This window comes from Hypomesus nipponensis, chromosome 25 (assembly GCF_054491055.1).
Source record: "Hypomesus nipponensis isolate SF chromosome 25, ASM5449105v1, whole genome shotgun sequence".
NCBI lineage: Eukaryota > Metazoa > Chordata > Actinopteri > Osmeriformes > Osmeridae > Hypomesus > Hypomesus nipponensis.
The window spans coordinates 11,617,050-11,632,268 of NC_140385.1; the positions used below are offsets into that span (position 1 = coordinate 11,617,050).

A 15,219-nucleotide genomic window follows, 5' to 3' on the forward strand; every position below is an offset into this window, starting at 1 on the left:
TGAAGAGCTGCTAAAATGATTAATGTTCATGGACATACTCGTTTTTTAGTAAAGCGATGCAGTTGTACATGTATTCATTATTTCAACCATACTGACACAAATTATTTTCCTCGTTTTCCCCCACAAATCTACCTAGTTTACTGACTTAAATTATAAAAGTTTGCTTTTAGGTTAGTTTAATCGATCAAATTGTGAGTTTTCTTGACTGCAGTGAATTTGAATGGTGTACTCTTGAGGGATGTACAGTAAAACGAGGTTGTGTGTGTGTTGTTGTTGTTGGCATTGAAAGTATGAACCTTAGGGTTTATAAGGGCTTGAACCTGTGCTGAGCCTGTTCAAGAAGCCAAACCCTCAAGATGAAACAGGAAATACTGATAGTGGTCCAATCCTGAGCCATCTACAACGGTGACTTGGCAGTTTAGCCAAGTGTTTCTGGATAAGGCTTGTCTGTGTAGAATTAGGACACATGGGAGACCATTGAGTGACATATCTACTTTTGAGGTACAGATTTACCATTGCCATGCTATGTTATGAAACCTTAATGTCATCCAATGCAAGATGGGTCCCCAGGTGAGACACGGCAGAGTATTGGATCCGAAAAGATGCAGATTACGGTTTTTCAAGAACTAGGAAGCAGATCATTCAGATGGGAGTTGTAGCCTACTTTGACTGTGTACAGGAAACGGTCTTTACCCGAGGAGCAAGTTGGACCAAATGACTCCTATATTTATTTTTGTTTATTTTACTACTCAGTTTTGAATGTGAATGACATCAGGATAACAGTACTTGAATTATTAGGTTTGTATAGTCAGCAATAGTATAGAGGAAACTTGATTGTAATTAAGTCTGGAAATGGCTTTGATACCTGTTCACATTTCTTTTTTGTTCAATAATTATATGAAGCACACACAATGTTGATATAAGATTTCCATACAATTGGATATACCATCCTATATAAGGGTGATATGAGAGCTCAGTTTAGTCTTAAATGATACAGCAAAGTTACATTCAAGACATAGCATGCAATGTAGCTTCGTGTTCTTTCTCACAAAAAAGTTGCCAATGATCTTGATGTAATCTGTTTCGTATTGTTGTAATCTCCATGGATGCAACTATGGATCTGGACTTCTAGATGGATAATGATTGTACGTCATGAACGTTTTTGATAGGTAATAAAATGATGGCTATGCATGTACTGTATGCATCTTCATATTGTGTGACTGGCTGGATTTTAGAAATTGATTTGATATAATAAAATACAAAAATTATACACGTGTAATGCATCTTGTTTTTAAACGGTGATTAAACACTGGATAGCAGAGCAACAGAGCAATGGTTGAAGAAAATGAAATCCCAAAGATTTGAAGAATGTATGATTAAAATTCAGTGTACTTATGTACAGTACAACCTCTGATATACGACTTCATCGTGCCAGTGCTCTGCAAAGGATTGTGGGTCAGAATAGCCTGAAAAGCATGCAGTCTTATGTACTGTGTAGTCCCAGCAGTGTGGCTATGACAATCCCCCCAAAAATGTGTTGTTTTTGATGGTTTCATTATATTCCATTGATCTGGAATGGATGAAACAATATGTATTAAACTGTTTATGGTCTCAACCTATTGATGATCGGTACAGGATCGTTTCATCATCCTTTCCAGATACATTGAATCAAATATTAGTCACAGAGTTAAAAACACATAATATACAGTAAAGATAACCAACAGGCTTAGACCAAACAGTTTGTCATCTTATTCTATGTCGAAAGATACCGGCATTTAAAAGAATGTTTTATCAATCCAGATGAATCATATCTAATGCTGAAATAATCAATTTGTAGTAGGTGGTCATTAAGCTGCATGTGAAAGGTCATCATTTGGGTTATAAAACAAATGTCAATGAACAGACGAAATTTATTCCCATTTTATATTTAAAAAAAAAACAGCAGTCATGTCATTATCACCTGTTGTGGCTATACAGGTAAAGGGGTGTCTATGGTTAACTGAGCTAGTAGTTGTCATTCTGTCATAAGATGAAAAAAGCAAGGATGGAAAAAAGAAACAAACACTATTGTACAGACAGAATGCAAACATTGTGTGTGTCTCTCTCTCTCCCCCCGGCCATCTTAAAAAAAACTTTTGTGGTTACACAGATGCATAGAGTAAAGGTAGGAAGAAGAGAGTTGGTGTGCAACAGGGGTGGAATAGAAACAAAACAGAAGAGGCACATGTGATTGGGTGTCAATTCATTCGAATCTCGCTTCCAATTCTCTTTCCGGTTCTTTCTCCTTCGAGAAAAGTGGATGACGAGGGGACCCAAGACCCTCGTCTGTCTGTCGTCCCTCTCTCCCTCACTCACTCCTCCGCGGTACCTCGTTCACCTTCATCGTTTCTTTGGGGGGGCAGCTGTGCGGGGTGGGGTGATGGGCCGGCTAGCGTTCATGCCTCCGTACTGGTATTTCGCCTTCTTCTCAGACGGCTTCAGGATCTGAGCGGAGCAGACACAGGAACAGTCACCTCTGTCCCTTGTGAGCCACACAGTTCCCAAATGTCAACAACAAAGGGGGGGAATTCCATTTTGTTTGCCTTGAGCAATAAAACCCATTGATGAGTGCCAAACTGGCAAACTCAACGTTTCCATTTAGGTTCGGTGACGCAAGTCCAATCACCGTCCAAGTGAGAATTTCTTTTTCAGCCAACGACTGAGTCATTGTTACCTGGAAGGAGCACATCAGCGTCTCGTCAACACTCATCATGCCGCCGGCGTTGTCGAACTCGCCACAGTAGTTAGGGGCAGAGAACAGTGTCACCAGCTGGCGCTTGGCAAAGAACTCATAACCATCCTCCACCACCTGGGGGCGCCACAGACAACAGGAGAAAATAGGGGAGGACCATCAAGAAAAACAGTATCAACAAAGACAGGAGAAAAGAAAGAAAACCATAGAAACAGATATTCAAAAAAGGAATGACATGTGTATCTGCCCGCCACAGTTGTTTTAAACAGCAATGCTGTTACTGCGGCATAGCATGCTTCATTATTGTTGTGTTGCATGTCCCTGAAAAGTTCAAAATACTTCAGAGGGCCATATTGAGTGAGTGAGTGCGAAGGTGCGTGTGCGCGTTTACCTGGTGGGCTCTGCAGATGAGGTCCAGGTCGTGCCGGTTGAGGAACTTGCTGACCACATCAGCCCCGAACGTGAAGGAGACCCCACGGTCATTCTCGCCCCAGCCCTGGACATCCTTGTCTGGGTCCGACCACAGCAGGTCGCACAGCAACCCTGGAACACACACACACACACACACGAGTACATACATAAAGTGCAATGCAAAACGAATCTCACACATAGGACACCCTCCCCCACAGGAACACCCAAACAACCCATTTACAGGATCTGAGGAACGAGGACAAGCGAAATAGTCTGGTGGTTTCACTGCCTTATAAGGGCACGAGTTTCAAGGTCCGATGCACAGGGACTACATTTGGTCTGAACCTACCGTTCAGACCACACATGGATCCTTTTGGATTTAACGGGACCTCTGGCTCACCCAACCGGCATCAGAAACTATTCTCGATGTAACGTGAGATAAGGGGATCTATCTAAATGCTGGGTGCGGTTATTAAATATGGCCGGCGGCCAAGCACATTCTCTGCGTGTGGTGATGTTGGTTGTGGTTGCCGAACAGTAACTGTCAATGTCTAGAGGAAAGTTACAAAGATGTTGACTGCCTAGAATCCTGTTTTATAGCCAAACCAAAATGAGTATGGCAATACTGCCCCCTTCTGGATGATTGAGTAAACTATATTTAAAAAATGTGAGGGGGAGAGAACTGGTGTGTGTGTGTGCGTGCTTGCTTACCCGTGTCAGGGACGTCTGTGGGTCTCATAATACGACGGATCTGTTCCATGGATTGCAGGTCTGGAGAGAGACCTGAGTACACACACACACACATCCAGAAAACAGTCCATAAATCCAACGTAGTTCTGAGAGAACGTTTGGTGGTTTGCGAGTTCTAATAGCCATCGACGTGCACAATTACAACCGAAAACACGACCACATTACACAATGTTTATCTTTCGGGTACCTCCGTGGCAACAGAATATCTTCTCATCGACTATGGCAGCGATGGGGAGGCAGTTGAAGCAGTCAGTGAATGTTTTCCATAGCTTGATGTTGAATCTGCGCTTACCTAGAACACAAAAAAGGGAGAAGGGTTATTTGAAAATGCATAACCGCATTTGACCGAGGCACTGCAGGAGAGGAAAAGGAGCAGCATTTTGTTGATCATTTTTAGCATGTGTTGGCCAGTGTGTGTGTGTGTGTGGCCCCTCACACTCGTCGTAGAAGCCGTAGATGCGGTTGATGGAGGCACACTCGTGGTTCCCCCTGAGCAGGAAGAAGTTCTCGGGGTACTTGATCTTGTAGGCCAGCAGGAGACAGATGGTCTCCAGGGACTGCTTCCCCCGGTCCACGTAGTCCCCCAGGAACAGGTAGTTAGCCTCCGGGGGGAAGCCTCCGTACTCAAACAGCCTCAGCAAGTCTGTGTACTGGCCATGGATGTCACCTGGAGGAGAGGGAGAGATGGACACAGACAGGTTTCGGCATCTAGAAGCAGAAAACGTTGGAACATTTTGCTAATGCCACAATCGTATTCACTTCCCCCTTAAAGTGTTTTATATGTGCCGTAATAAGATGCTTGATTTAGAAATGTGTAACTACATACAGTGGCTACAGTTTTGGTTATGCGCGTTGATTGACAGTCCAACTGACCACAGATTTTGAGGGGAGCCTCCAGCTCCAAGAGGATTGGCTGGCTGAGGAAGATCTCCCGGGACTTGACGCAGAGCCCGCGCACCTCAGCCTCCGTCATCTGGACGATCTTCCCAGGACGACATCCTCGCACTGGGAGGGAGGGGGGCGGGGGAAGAGACAGAAGCAGAGAGGAAGAGGGAGGGGGGGGGGAGACGTATAGCGGTGGGGGTTGAAAGGGAAAGTAAGAGGGAGAAAGAAAGGGTGAGAGAGAGAAGAAGCCAAGAGAGAAGAAAAAAAAGGAGAACGACCAGGTTAAACAAAGGCAGTCATTTGTTTAGGCTCTCACGTCACTCTGCGAAGAGATGGTCAAGCCTATAAAAGGCGCTGGCGTGTGTTTGTGTGTGCCACAAAAGATATGACAAGCATCCTACCAAATGTGTATGCCTTATGTGTGTGTGTGTGTGTGAAAGACAGAGACGGTAGTCATGTCTTAGCCTTAAAAAAAGCGCCGTCTTTCCCACTTCCACTGAAGAAAAGACAGGAAGACATCCCCATCTCTTTGTTTGTCATCACAACAAAAACACACGGGAGGCTCAAGAGGGGGTACTTTTAACAAAGTAAATACAGGAGAGGGTGGTTTTATTCAGCACAGAAGGCTTGATAATAGCCCCGCACAGCCATCATTGTCTTGCGTGTGTGTAGTTCCACATCTGTTGGGATAACTGGGACATGATTGTGTGTGTGGGCGCCACTTGTCACATACTCCTTCGGGTGGAATTGCTTAACAGACTATGGCTGATTTAAGACACTTACTCCACATTAAATAATAGGGTCAAACCAAGCGAATCTCCGTAATGTGGATGCAGGTGTCCCAAAAAGATGCCTGGGGAGAAATAAAGCCATCTGTATATGCTTAAGCATCCCTGGTGTAAAGTAATCTGAAAATCTCATAGGAAAATGTCAGTCATTTCAGCTCTCTCTCAACATTTGTTACAAAGACACGCTCGAAAGCCAGTATCCCTTCTAAAACCAACAGCCAGGTTAATACAGTACCAAAAGTATGGATGTCATGGTAATACAAAATATTTCCTTGTAATGTCCTTTTCAAAGTAAGCCTCCGTGTTTCCAGCATTAAGCCGCAAGGTTACCAGGTTTAATCACCCAGTACATCTGGGACCAGGTCCTGCCAGGTCGTTAACCAATGCCTGGCTGCCCCGACTCAGTTTAACTATCCTGTCCAAAATAGGGCTGGGCGATATATCGAATATTAGCGATAATATCGCGATAATTAAACATTTGAAAATATCGAATATAAAAATATAAATAAAAAAATATCTGGCTCCTCTGTGTATCTGGGAGACAAAGGCGCCGGGATGCACTGTGGGAAGATGACAGGAGGGAGGGATGCTCTGGGGGATGTTCTGCTGGGAAGCCCTGGGTTGGGCCATTCATGTGGAAGTCAACTGGACATGTGCCAGGTACACCTCTTAGTGGCAGGGATATTCCTTGATATTCCTTTCAGCAGGATAACGCTCCCGGCCACACAAGATGTTGCCCTGGTCTCCAAATTCGTGAGGTCTCATCACGGCTTCACCTGGCAGATGACAGGTTTGAAGGATCTTCTGCTGGTGCCTTGGTGCCAGATACCTCAGGACACCTCCAGGGGTCATGAAGAGTCCATGCCTTGACAGTTCGCCGCTGTTTTGGCGGCACATGGAGGTCCAACATTACATCAGACTGGTGGTGGTAACGTTTTGGGTCATCTGCCCTTTTTTAATTGTCACTTAATTGTACACTATTCTAAATACGACTATGTTACTTAGTTACATGTATACCAAAATATCCCAGCCAGCCATTTAGTATTATATCCAAGAAAAAGAGTAAAGTGATTTCAACAACCTTTTCATGGGAAAGGCAATGTGTGTTCTTGCAGTCATTTTACAGGACCAATCTCGTACAAATGTTCTGTCTTGATTCAATCTCATCCTCCCTCCAGCTTTGGTCTCAGCTGGTGTTTTGACTGTAACACTGGTCTGAACGCAGTGGCACTTTCCAATGCGCCCACAACCCAGGAGTGTATACATTTTCAACGTGATTTAAGCAAGGACTATAAACACTGGCAATCCCACAAACCAAACACTGTCCCTTTAAACTGGTTAGTCTAGCCAGAGAGACCAGAGAGTCCGTCTAAGACCCATTAATAGTAGATGTGCGACCCACATACCATCATTAAGGCTTGTAGGAACAGCCACACAGATGCAATTATGGTCCATTGTCACTGATGTTGATTGAAGGGGTCTTTTAAGTTTGGTATGGGGGGAAAAATGCGGAATACAAATATTTATGTACGTAGATAATGTACGGTCACAGCTACTGGCATTCAAGAAAGACATTTGAGGTTGGCATGGAAATGTGTGCGAGCTTGCATCCTCTGGTTTTAATGTGCTTCCCATGACTGCCCCCCCCCCACACACACACACACACACACCTCCCTCCTGCCACCCTTGACAGCTTTGTGTAACGCATATGCAGGTCTGTGTTGGATCAGCTGACAGGCAGGGGGCCCAATATAGGAGAACACACACACACACACACACACACAGCAGCGCAGGCCAGAGAGGATCTCCTTACACACGACATGGAAAAGCTAGATGACAGACAGCCATACAGTACACACACCCAATCAAACACACACACACAGCCTTTCGCAAACACATCAACACACACGGCTTTCTGCCAACAGATGATCCAGTGACCTTGACTCCATATCACACTCGTGGTGGTATCCCATCATCCCCGTCTCCTCCTCTGCACCGCAGCGGCGCTGAGCCGAGTGGGCTGGGCCCGGCAGGCAATCGCCATGGCAACCGGGCAGGTTACCGCCTCGTGACGTGTTGATGAGCGCTGCTAGCTAAATGGCGACAAAGATCAACGGCATCAGCCCAACGTGGGAATACTAATGGAGGTTGGAACTGGCGGTGATGCGTGGGAAAAGATTTGTGTGCGCAGACACAAACGTATCAATCACGCGTAGACACACATACGCCCAGGTTGTTTACGGGCATAAACATGAGATGGGGTGACATTTTTGGGACCTGATTGGTCCAAGAAAAAGGTTCCATGGGATTGCATTCTTCTGTGATCCATTTTAGTTTGGAATCTGGTCACATCTGTTCCTTTCAGTGGGTACTTTTGTAAATTATCATTTGAATCCATACCTCATATTTGGGTTGTGTTGTAAGAAAGAGACTGTGTGTGTGTGTGGGTGTGTGTATTTGAGATGGAGATAGAATGGGACACACTCATACAAACTTTGAGACACTCTCTGACCTCCATGCTGTACAACGTGTACCATCTTGCCCTGCCAAAGTAGATCACTGTGCTGCAATACTACATGCCCTCTCTCCCTTCCCTGCACTCATTCTCATCCTCTATCCATGTCCAACTGTCCCTTTGCGGATATCCGTCAGAGTACTGTGTGTTTGTTGGTGTTTCTGTGCTGATGTCACAGGGCAGCCCTGCCCTACCCTTCCTACAAGACTCACCGCATTCCACACACCCCACACACCATAGGCCTGCCTGTCTGTCTGCCTGCCGGCCTGCCTGCCTGTCTGTCTGCCTGCCTGCCTGCCTGCCTGTCTGTCTGTCTGTCTGTCTGTCTGCCTGTCTGCCTGGGCCACAGAAGTAGCTGAAACACTCACTACACCATGCGCATGTAAACCACTGAGAGCCAAGACAAATGACCTTCCCCAGATAGGACTTTGTTATAGTATTGTACTGTGTTTTCCTAAGTCCTGTCTAAGCACAGTAAAAAGATTCAAACTTGCATTTACAAAAAGAGCTAGGCTACACATAAAGTGTGTTATACCGAGTCTGATAACCTTTATTTTTAACTAACTTAATTTTGGCTGCATTTGTAAATACCGACCAATTGATCAACATCAAAAATTGAATACATTACATAACTATAGTTTTATCCAAGGGTAACAATTATATTTAAAAATATACAATTGGAAAGATTAAAATGCTCATGAAAGTTTACTCAACGATTGTTCGGAACAGCAAGACACGATGACACTAAAACGAGCAGGTTGCTATTCCAGTTTCCTTCGTTTTGACTCCCTCTGTTGCTTTTTATGTAGCAAAGGGTCAGGCAGGTTGGGAAGTTTCCGTTCGTTTAAAAGACCACGGTTGACTTAGTGGCATTGCGAGGGAGTGAGGGGGAGAGAGAAAGACAGGAAGAAGAGAAAGAGGACGATAGAGAAAGAAAGAGAGAAAAATGAAATCACGATCTGCTTCTCTGAGGCGTTACCATATATGGGCACCGTTGTGGTGGAGAGGAAGGAGGAAGTAGTTAGGTCAAAGGCGGGAGCTCTCTAAGCCATGAGCATCTGATACTGAGGCGACGCTAGCCAGGTCGGGACAACAGGGCGACGCAACATGACCCCTGGAATGACTGAGATATATGGGATAGCTGAAGACCCAATACAAGACGCTGTCATTTGCAGACAGCTATGCAAGCCCAAACATCAACAATCCTCTGATGTCAGAGTAGAGAAAGGGTTACTGTATAAGAAGCCATGGTCTCAGACAGGCTTGCTCCTTATCACAGCATGTTTAAACATATTTATGCTTTTGTGCCAAATTTGAAAATGATGCAATTCGGCCTCATATCTTAGATATAAGAGTATCTTCATACAGTAGGCATGTCTATCTGGTAAATCTGGTCACATAATGATGAAATACTGCACCAAATCACCACCAACTGATCGTCAACGTTAACAAAAGTGTGCGCTTCACAAGAAAGGAAAGGCCTCGGTGGACCATGGTGTTGCTAACTACCAACGCTGTAGAATTGCCTTCAATGACCTTTCGGTGTTCCCCGCCTCCATTCTACCCCCCTGAAATGGATCTCTCGTTTACTTCCAGCAGGGTTCAGCTGCAATCCTCTGCACCCACCATCCCTCCACCCCCCACTCCTCACACACAGAAAACAGCCCCATCGCCTAACTGAAGAACACGCAGTGACTTCGGTCCCCGAGTGGAAGGGAATCCACTCCAATGTTGGTGCCATTTCTTGGAACTTCTAAATCTTTCTCGAATGTGAACTTCTCTCTTATATTGCTACTGAGGACTTTTTGCTTCTCATTATGTGGAGAGGGTCTGAAAGAGTGTCTTTGTCGAGCCAAAGAAAGAGTGAAAGCGAGAGAAAGCGAGAGGGGGGGGGGGATGACAGATGGAGAAACAGTCTCCACAGTGTCTGCAGAGCGGCAACGTAGTACCAGGGAAAGAGAGAACCAGGAAAAAGACAGAAGGAGAGGGGAGGGGGGGGGGGAGACAGAAGAGATGGAGGGAGAGAGAAGAGGGGAGAGATACAGAGGGGCAGTCTATAGCAGGAGTCTGAGGGGCAGCGAAGCCTCCATGTGCCCTCTGACACAGCTGGTACCAGGGGGCGAGGGGGACCGCGACCACACAGCCACCACCATTGTTGCGTTCACAACACTGACATGCTTACGCCCCTCAACCCCCCCCGGGCCCAGGCGACACAACAACACTCTTCATCATCATCATCATCATCAACAACAATAACAACACCACCTCCAACTAGCGAAAACATTTTTGGGCCAACAAGGTTACTTTATAAGCATCCTTGAGGTAACCTGATTTCTCAACATCTGGGCGGTACGATTCCATTCGACATCTAGTTCCCACAGGAAATGAACTTGACTCCTGTTGGTCACAGTTAAACCCCCCCCATATAGCCACAAAAAAACAGCCTCCATAAGCCCTCCATGTTCCTTCGCCCCAAGACACTCACACAAGAGTGCGATGGTGTTGATTGTCATTTCATTCATTTATTTCATTTAGTCATTTAGCAGACGCTCTTATCCAGAGCGACTTACAGGAAGTACAGGGACATTCCCCCCGAGGCAAGTAGGGTGAAGTGCCTTGCCCAAGGACACAACGTCATTTGGCATGGTGGGGAATCAATCCGGCAATGTTCTGATTACTAGTCCGACTCCCTCATCGCTCAGCCATCTGACTCCTGCTCCTGATTGTGCCACATTACGAAGCCTATAGGAGAGAAAAAAGACTGGGGGCCACCTGTGATGGCATAAGAAACAGAGGGTCCCTTGTCCGCTGTTGTTGGTGTGCTAGGGTGTCGGGGCATAACGTCTGGGGTGGGTGAGAGAGCCAGAGCTCCAATAGGTCTACTTTTTAAAGCTGCCTCACTCACATAATACTGCGCACAGAGCACAAATAAAACGACCAAGAAGCAGCCAGAAGTGGAAACCAAATAATCCCCCCCCCCAAAAAAAAACTTAATTTGAGGAAAAACAAAACCCAAAAGCACAAAACAGTCTCTAATACTGCCCTAATAGTCTACATGACTCCATTTGAATTGTAACTCTAACCAGACACTAGGAAAAGTCCAAGGAAATCTTACATGCAAAACCTACCAAGCCATTTGAGACTCTCCAATACAGCCTCTGACGAGAGACTTTATCTGTATAGTTGGTAAACAACAAGGTAATGCAGAATAATTGTCATTCAGCTTCTTTAGAACTGTCACCCCGCCCACATACACACACCCATACAGCCCTGTATTGAACGCCAACAGGGTTCTATGCTGGAGGCAGCTGAGATTCAAACACTTATCCCTGGATCTGCGTTAGTTTGTCAGGTAAGCAGCTATCAGACTGACAGAAGGGCTGGCTGGCTTTTTCTGCCATCTGACCACCACTTCAGTCAACACACAACAATGTGCTATTGTGTGCATATTATATGAGTTAGGTATGAAACAAGAGAGATAATGGGGGGGAGGGTGAGTGGTGAGAGAAATCATTTGTGTGGGGAAAAAGGCATGTGTAAAGATGTGCATGGCTGGGACAGTTAGAGACAGACTTATTACAGTCTACAAATACTACAGTTTACATATGTTAATTAACCTGTGTGTGTGGTGTGTGTGTGTTTGTGTGTGTGTATATTTTTGTTGCTTGCTTTTTTCCGCAGGTACACCCTTGCACTTTTTTCGAGGTTCATGTTGTTTAATTGTATCTCGTTTAACTACATGCTCTTATGATACTTCCCTTTGGGACTTATTTCGTTTTCACAATGTTTGCTGCACGTTTCGGTCACCTGCAATGTTTGGGGCTATCTCGCCGTTATGATCAGTGACCTATGCACTTCTGTAAAGCTCTCTTTTGGAAGTCACTTTGGATAAAAGCGTCTGCTAAATGTATAAATGTGAATGTGTGTGTATGGCGTGTACGTGTGTGCGTGCGTGGGTGACTGAAAGGGTAGGTGGGTCATCACTAGCAGGGACAGCTGCGTCTGCTGACATTTAATGAAGAGGATCAGAGAAGCCGAGAGGGGTGGGCGGGGAGGTGAGGGAGAGGTTGACTGGTCTGCGAGAGAAAGTGTCAGACCATCGGAGGAGTAGGTGAACACACCGACAAACTCTCCACAGACACAAACACAAATTTAAACTAACCCAAACAGATGGCGATGTGCTAGGACTGTGGTGGAACCTGAAGAGATGCCGATGTACACCGTCAAATTACAGGCCACACGGTGGCCTGACAGACAAGTTGGTGTTTACACCAGGAATCAACAGGGTGTGTGTGTGTGTGCCGTGCACTTTGCAAGTGTGTGTGTGTGTGTTGTTGAGGGGGTCTAGGGCTCTGGACCCATCTCTCTGACTGCACCCACTTCTTTTAGAGGCTTGGTCGTTGGTGTTTTCCAGTTCTGAGAATACCCACAAAAGGGAAATTGAGCTCAAACTAGTTAGGGTAAAGAGAGATCTGTTTGGATACAAAAAGACACATCTGGAAGCTTTTACAAGCATATTTCAGTCCAATTTCCCCCCTCCAAGTTTCCTTGGTAATGTAGAGGAGGCTGCCAAAAATGCAACTTGCCTGACTAAGGCTCTTTTTCCGGAGTTGTGCTTATAGCCAACTGTCTGCAGTATAACAGCATACAGCTCTGTAAGAGTAATGCAACAGTGTGTCAAATCCCACAGATACCTTTCATCTGCAAAGTGATCCACAGATTATTACATTGGCAATGGTTTTGTGGATGTTTGCGTTACTTAGTTCCTGATAAGGGGTGTGGATAATTAATAAGTGGAGCTGACAGTTTGTGTGTCGTCTATGTTTTTTTTTTGTGCTCATCACTCTGAGACAGAACACGGCTATAGGTTTACTGAACACAGCGAAGAACAGCTTGTGAGCTGGACTTTTGTCAACACAGGAGGCCAGTTTCAGCTGTCATGTCTCCCTTAGAGTATTTAGTCGTGCATGACTGCGTCAGCCCCAAACAGGTAGCATTGCTATGGATGTCAGCGTCTAGATGTCAATTGAAAAAGATAATATTTCAAATAATATATGATAGAAGAACAGCTTCCACCATTATATACCTGTATAAATATAGCAACGAGTTAAATTATTTCCTGAGTTTAGTATTTTAGTCATATGAAAGTCCTAAAGTAAAGAAATCAGAAGGAGTTGGGCTTGCCCTAACATTTTTAGGTTGGAACTTACTTTCCTAAAACAGAACCCCCCCTTAAATTTGTTATGATATGGGTAATAAAGTTAATTTCTCAAATTGTTGACTGTCCAGCCACTGACACAAACGCAGTAGAATCAGAAAGAGTAAGGTAGTGTATAGCAGCCTAACAAATTCACGCTTAGCCTACAATGGGTTTAAAGGGCATGCCACATTTCAAGATGTAAAGTTGGATATAATTTATCAGTTACAACAACGTTCTCATTTTGGACACGTCATTAACCAAATTATGAAATTAAATATATTCAACTGAATAATTTGAAGGCCAACTTACTCCACTGTTTAAATCTATGTCAATGTGCACCAGTTTTAGATTTTAAGATTCCCGTACACAATTTATTATCATAACACACATTGCCCAATACCCTTAAACTTACGACTAAGAGAACATTGGCAAAGCCACTATAAACCCTAATTATTTTAACAAAAATAACATAGGCAAAGGATAGTTCGACTTTTGCAACTTAAAAACCAGCTGCACATCAACACAATCCGTTAGCCTATCTGTAAAAATAAATATCAATTTTAAGTTAAAAGAGACAGGGGAATTCTTGACCACGGCGAGGACCAGTTATAACATTTAAGAGAAAATAATTTTAAGAGAAAGGCGACCTATGAAGCTTAGGTGCGCCTGTGTTCGGAATTAGTGACAAATGGCACAGCTATCTCAAATACCGGGCTCTCCATAGTTTCTATCCAAAAACAGGCCTTTACCTGTGGACTTGAGCCCCCCAAAAAAGGCCAGTCACAGGCACCACAAAACCGTTCACGACCAGACTTTAGTTTAAACTGCGATACATTATAAACTTTTCCGATGAACTCACCTTCTAAAAGCCTGGAGATTAGCGAGTCGACATCCAACTCCCCTTCCGCCATTTCTGTAGTGGGTGCTGTCAATGCTGCGCTCGCCACAGTCGCTTCTGGCAGGCAGGCACCGCCTGACCGCATCACAACAACGGAATGCAAGCCGCTGGGTCTCACCGCCCGATTTTTTATGGGACATTCGCACGTTCTTGTAGCCTACATAAAAGAATAGAAAATATATAGTCATATAATGCCTATTATAGGCTACGGCAACGATTTTCTTGTTGGTGGTTAGCAATTTATATGTTGTAACCACTGAAGAGGGTATGCTATATCTTAATTGTCTTTTGCAATGATAGGACTGTAGTGTGTAGGCTAGGCTTTAGGGAATAAACGTGGGCCCTATTGGCCATTTGCCGATTAAATGGTTGTTAGAGTCTATGTTTTTATGTTTTCCATTGTTATGGCAATAATTGAATTTAACCTCAAATAATGACATGACACATTCATTTTGTTCATTGTTCAAACTACGCAATCCTGGAGCTGGTTTTTATTGATCATTTTGAAAAGTTGCAATATAGGCTATCACAAAAAACTGTTCTGTTGTGAACTCTGTAAAGCAATGCTCTGCTCAACCATAGGCTAATCTCGTAATAAAATTGGATTATAGCGCCCTCCTCTGGCAATGTACGTATACCAAACATGACCAACAGCTACAGATGAAATAGCCTAGGGCCTAGGCCTTAGGTGTATGAAACACTGGTGTTCAGCCATGCATTAGTGAATGAAATACTCCCAGATTTGACAACATTTGAGTCATTTTCAGATTCCGTTTGAATTTTGGAGAGGCTAAAAGCTCTAAACATTCTTCTTGTATGACAGAAAAAACTAAACTAAACAAAAAACAAAATGCATTAGCAACTGAAAGGTTAGATACAAAGATAGACCTAGGAACTTATAGTTTCTCAATTCAGAATTTCCAAAAGTCTGTCAGAGAAAGTTGAGGAACAGGGTGCTCAGACAGCGGTGCCTTTGGCCATATCATAAGGCAGTGGGCCTGTATCATAGGCTATGTGAATGTTGCATTGGAGATCAAATAA

General features: G+C 44.4%; 1 protein-coding gene and 1 long non-coding RNA gene across 2 annotated transcripts; both read right to left on the reverse strand.

The window, feature by feature from the left end:
* Positions 1–1,890: 1,890 nt before the first annotated feature.
* On the reverse strand, positions 1,891–14,264 carry LOC146222321 (serine/threonine-protein phosphatase PP1-beta catalytic subunit-like). Its single transcript, XM_084691868.1, has 8 exons — positions 14,140–14,264; positions 4,766–4,897; positions 4,329–4,559; positions 4,080–4,184; positions 3,854–3,925; positions 3,123–3,274; positions 2,714–2,848; positions 1,891–2,484 (listed from the first exon to the last, which is right to left on the reverse strand). Exons 1-8 carry the CDS (start codon positions 14,261–14,263, stop codon positions 2,380–2,382), a joined length of 1,056 nt encoding a protein of 351 aa, XP_084547994.1. The 5' UTR covers position 14,264; the 3' UTR covers positions 1,891–2,379.
* Positions 10,583–12,448, reverse strand: LOC146222322 (uncharacterized). The gene is made up of 2 exons (XR_014746772.1): positions 11,209–12,448; positions 10,583–10,852 (listed from the first exon to the last, which is right to left on the reverse strand). It is a non-coding gene; the product is annotated as an uncharacterized LOC146222322 (long non-coding RNA).
* Positions 14,265–15,219: the final 955 nt, after the last annotated feature.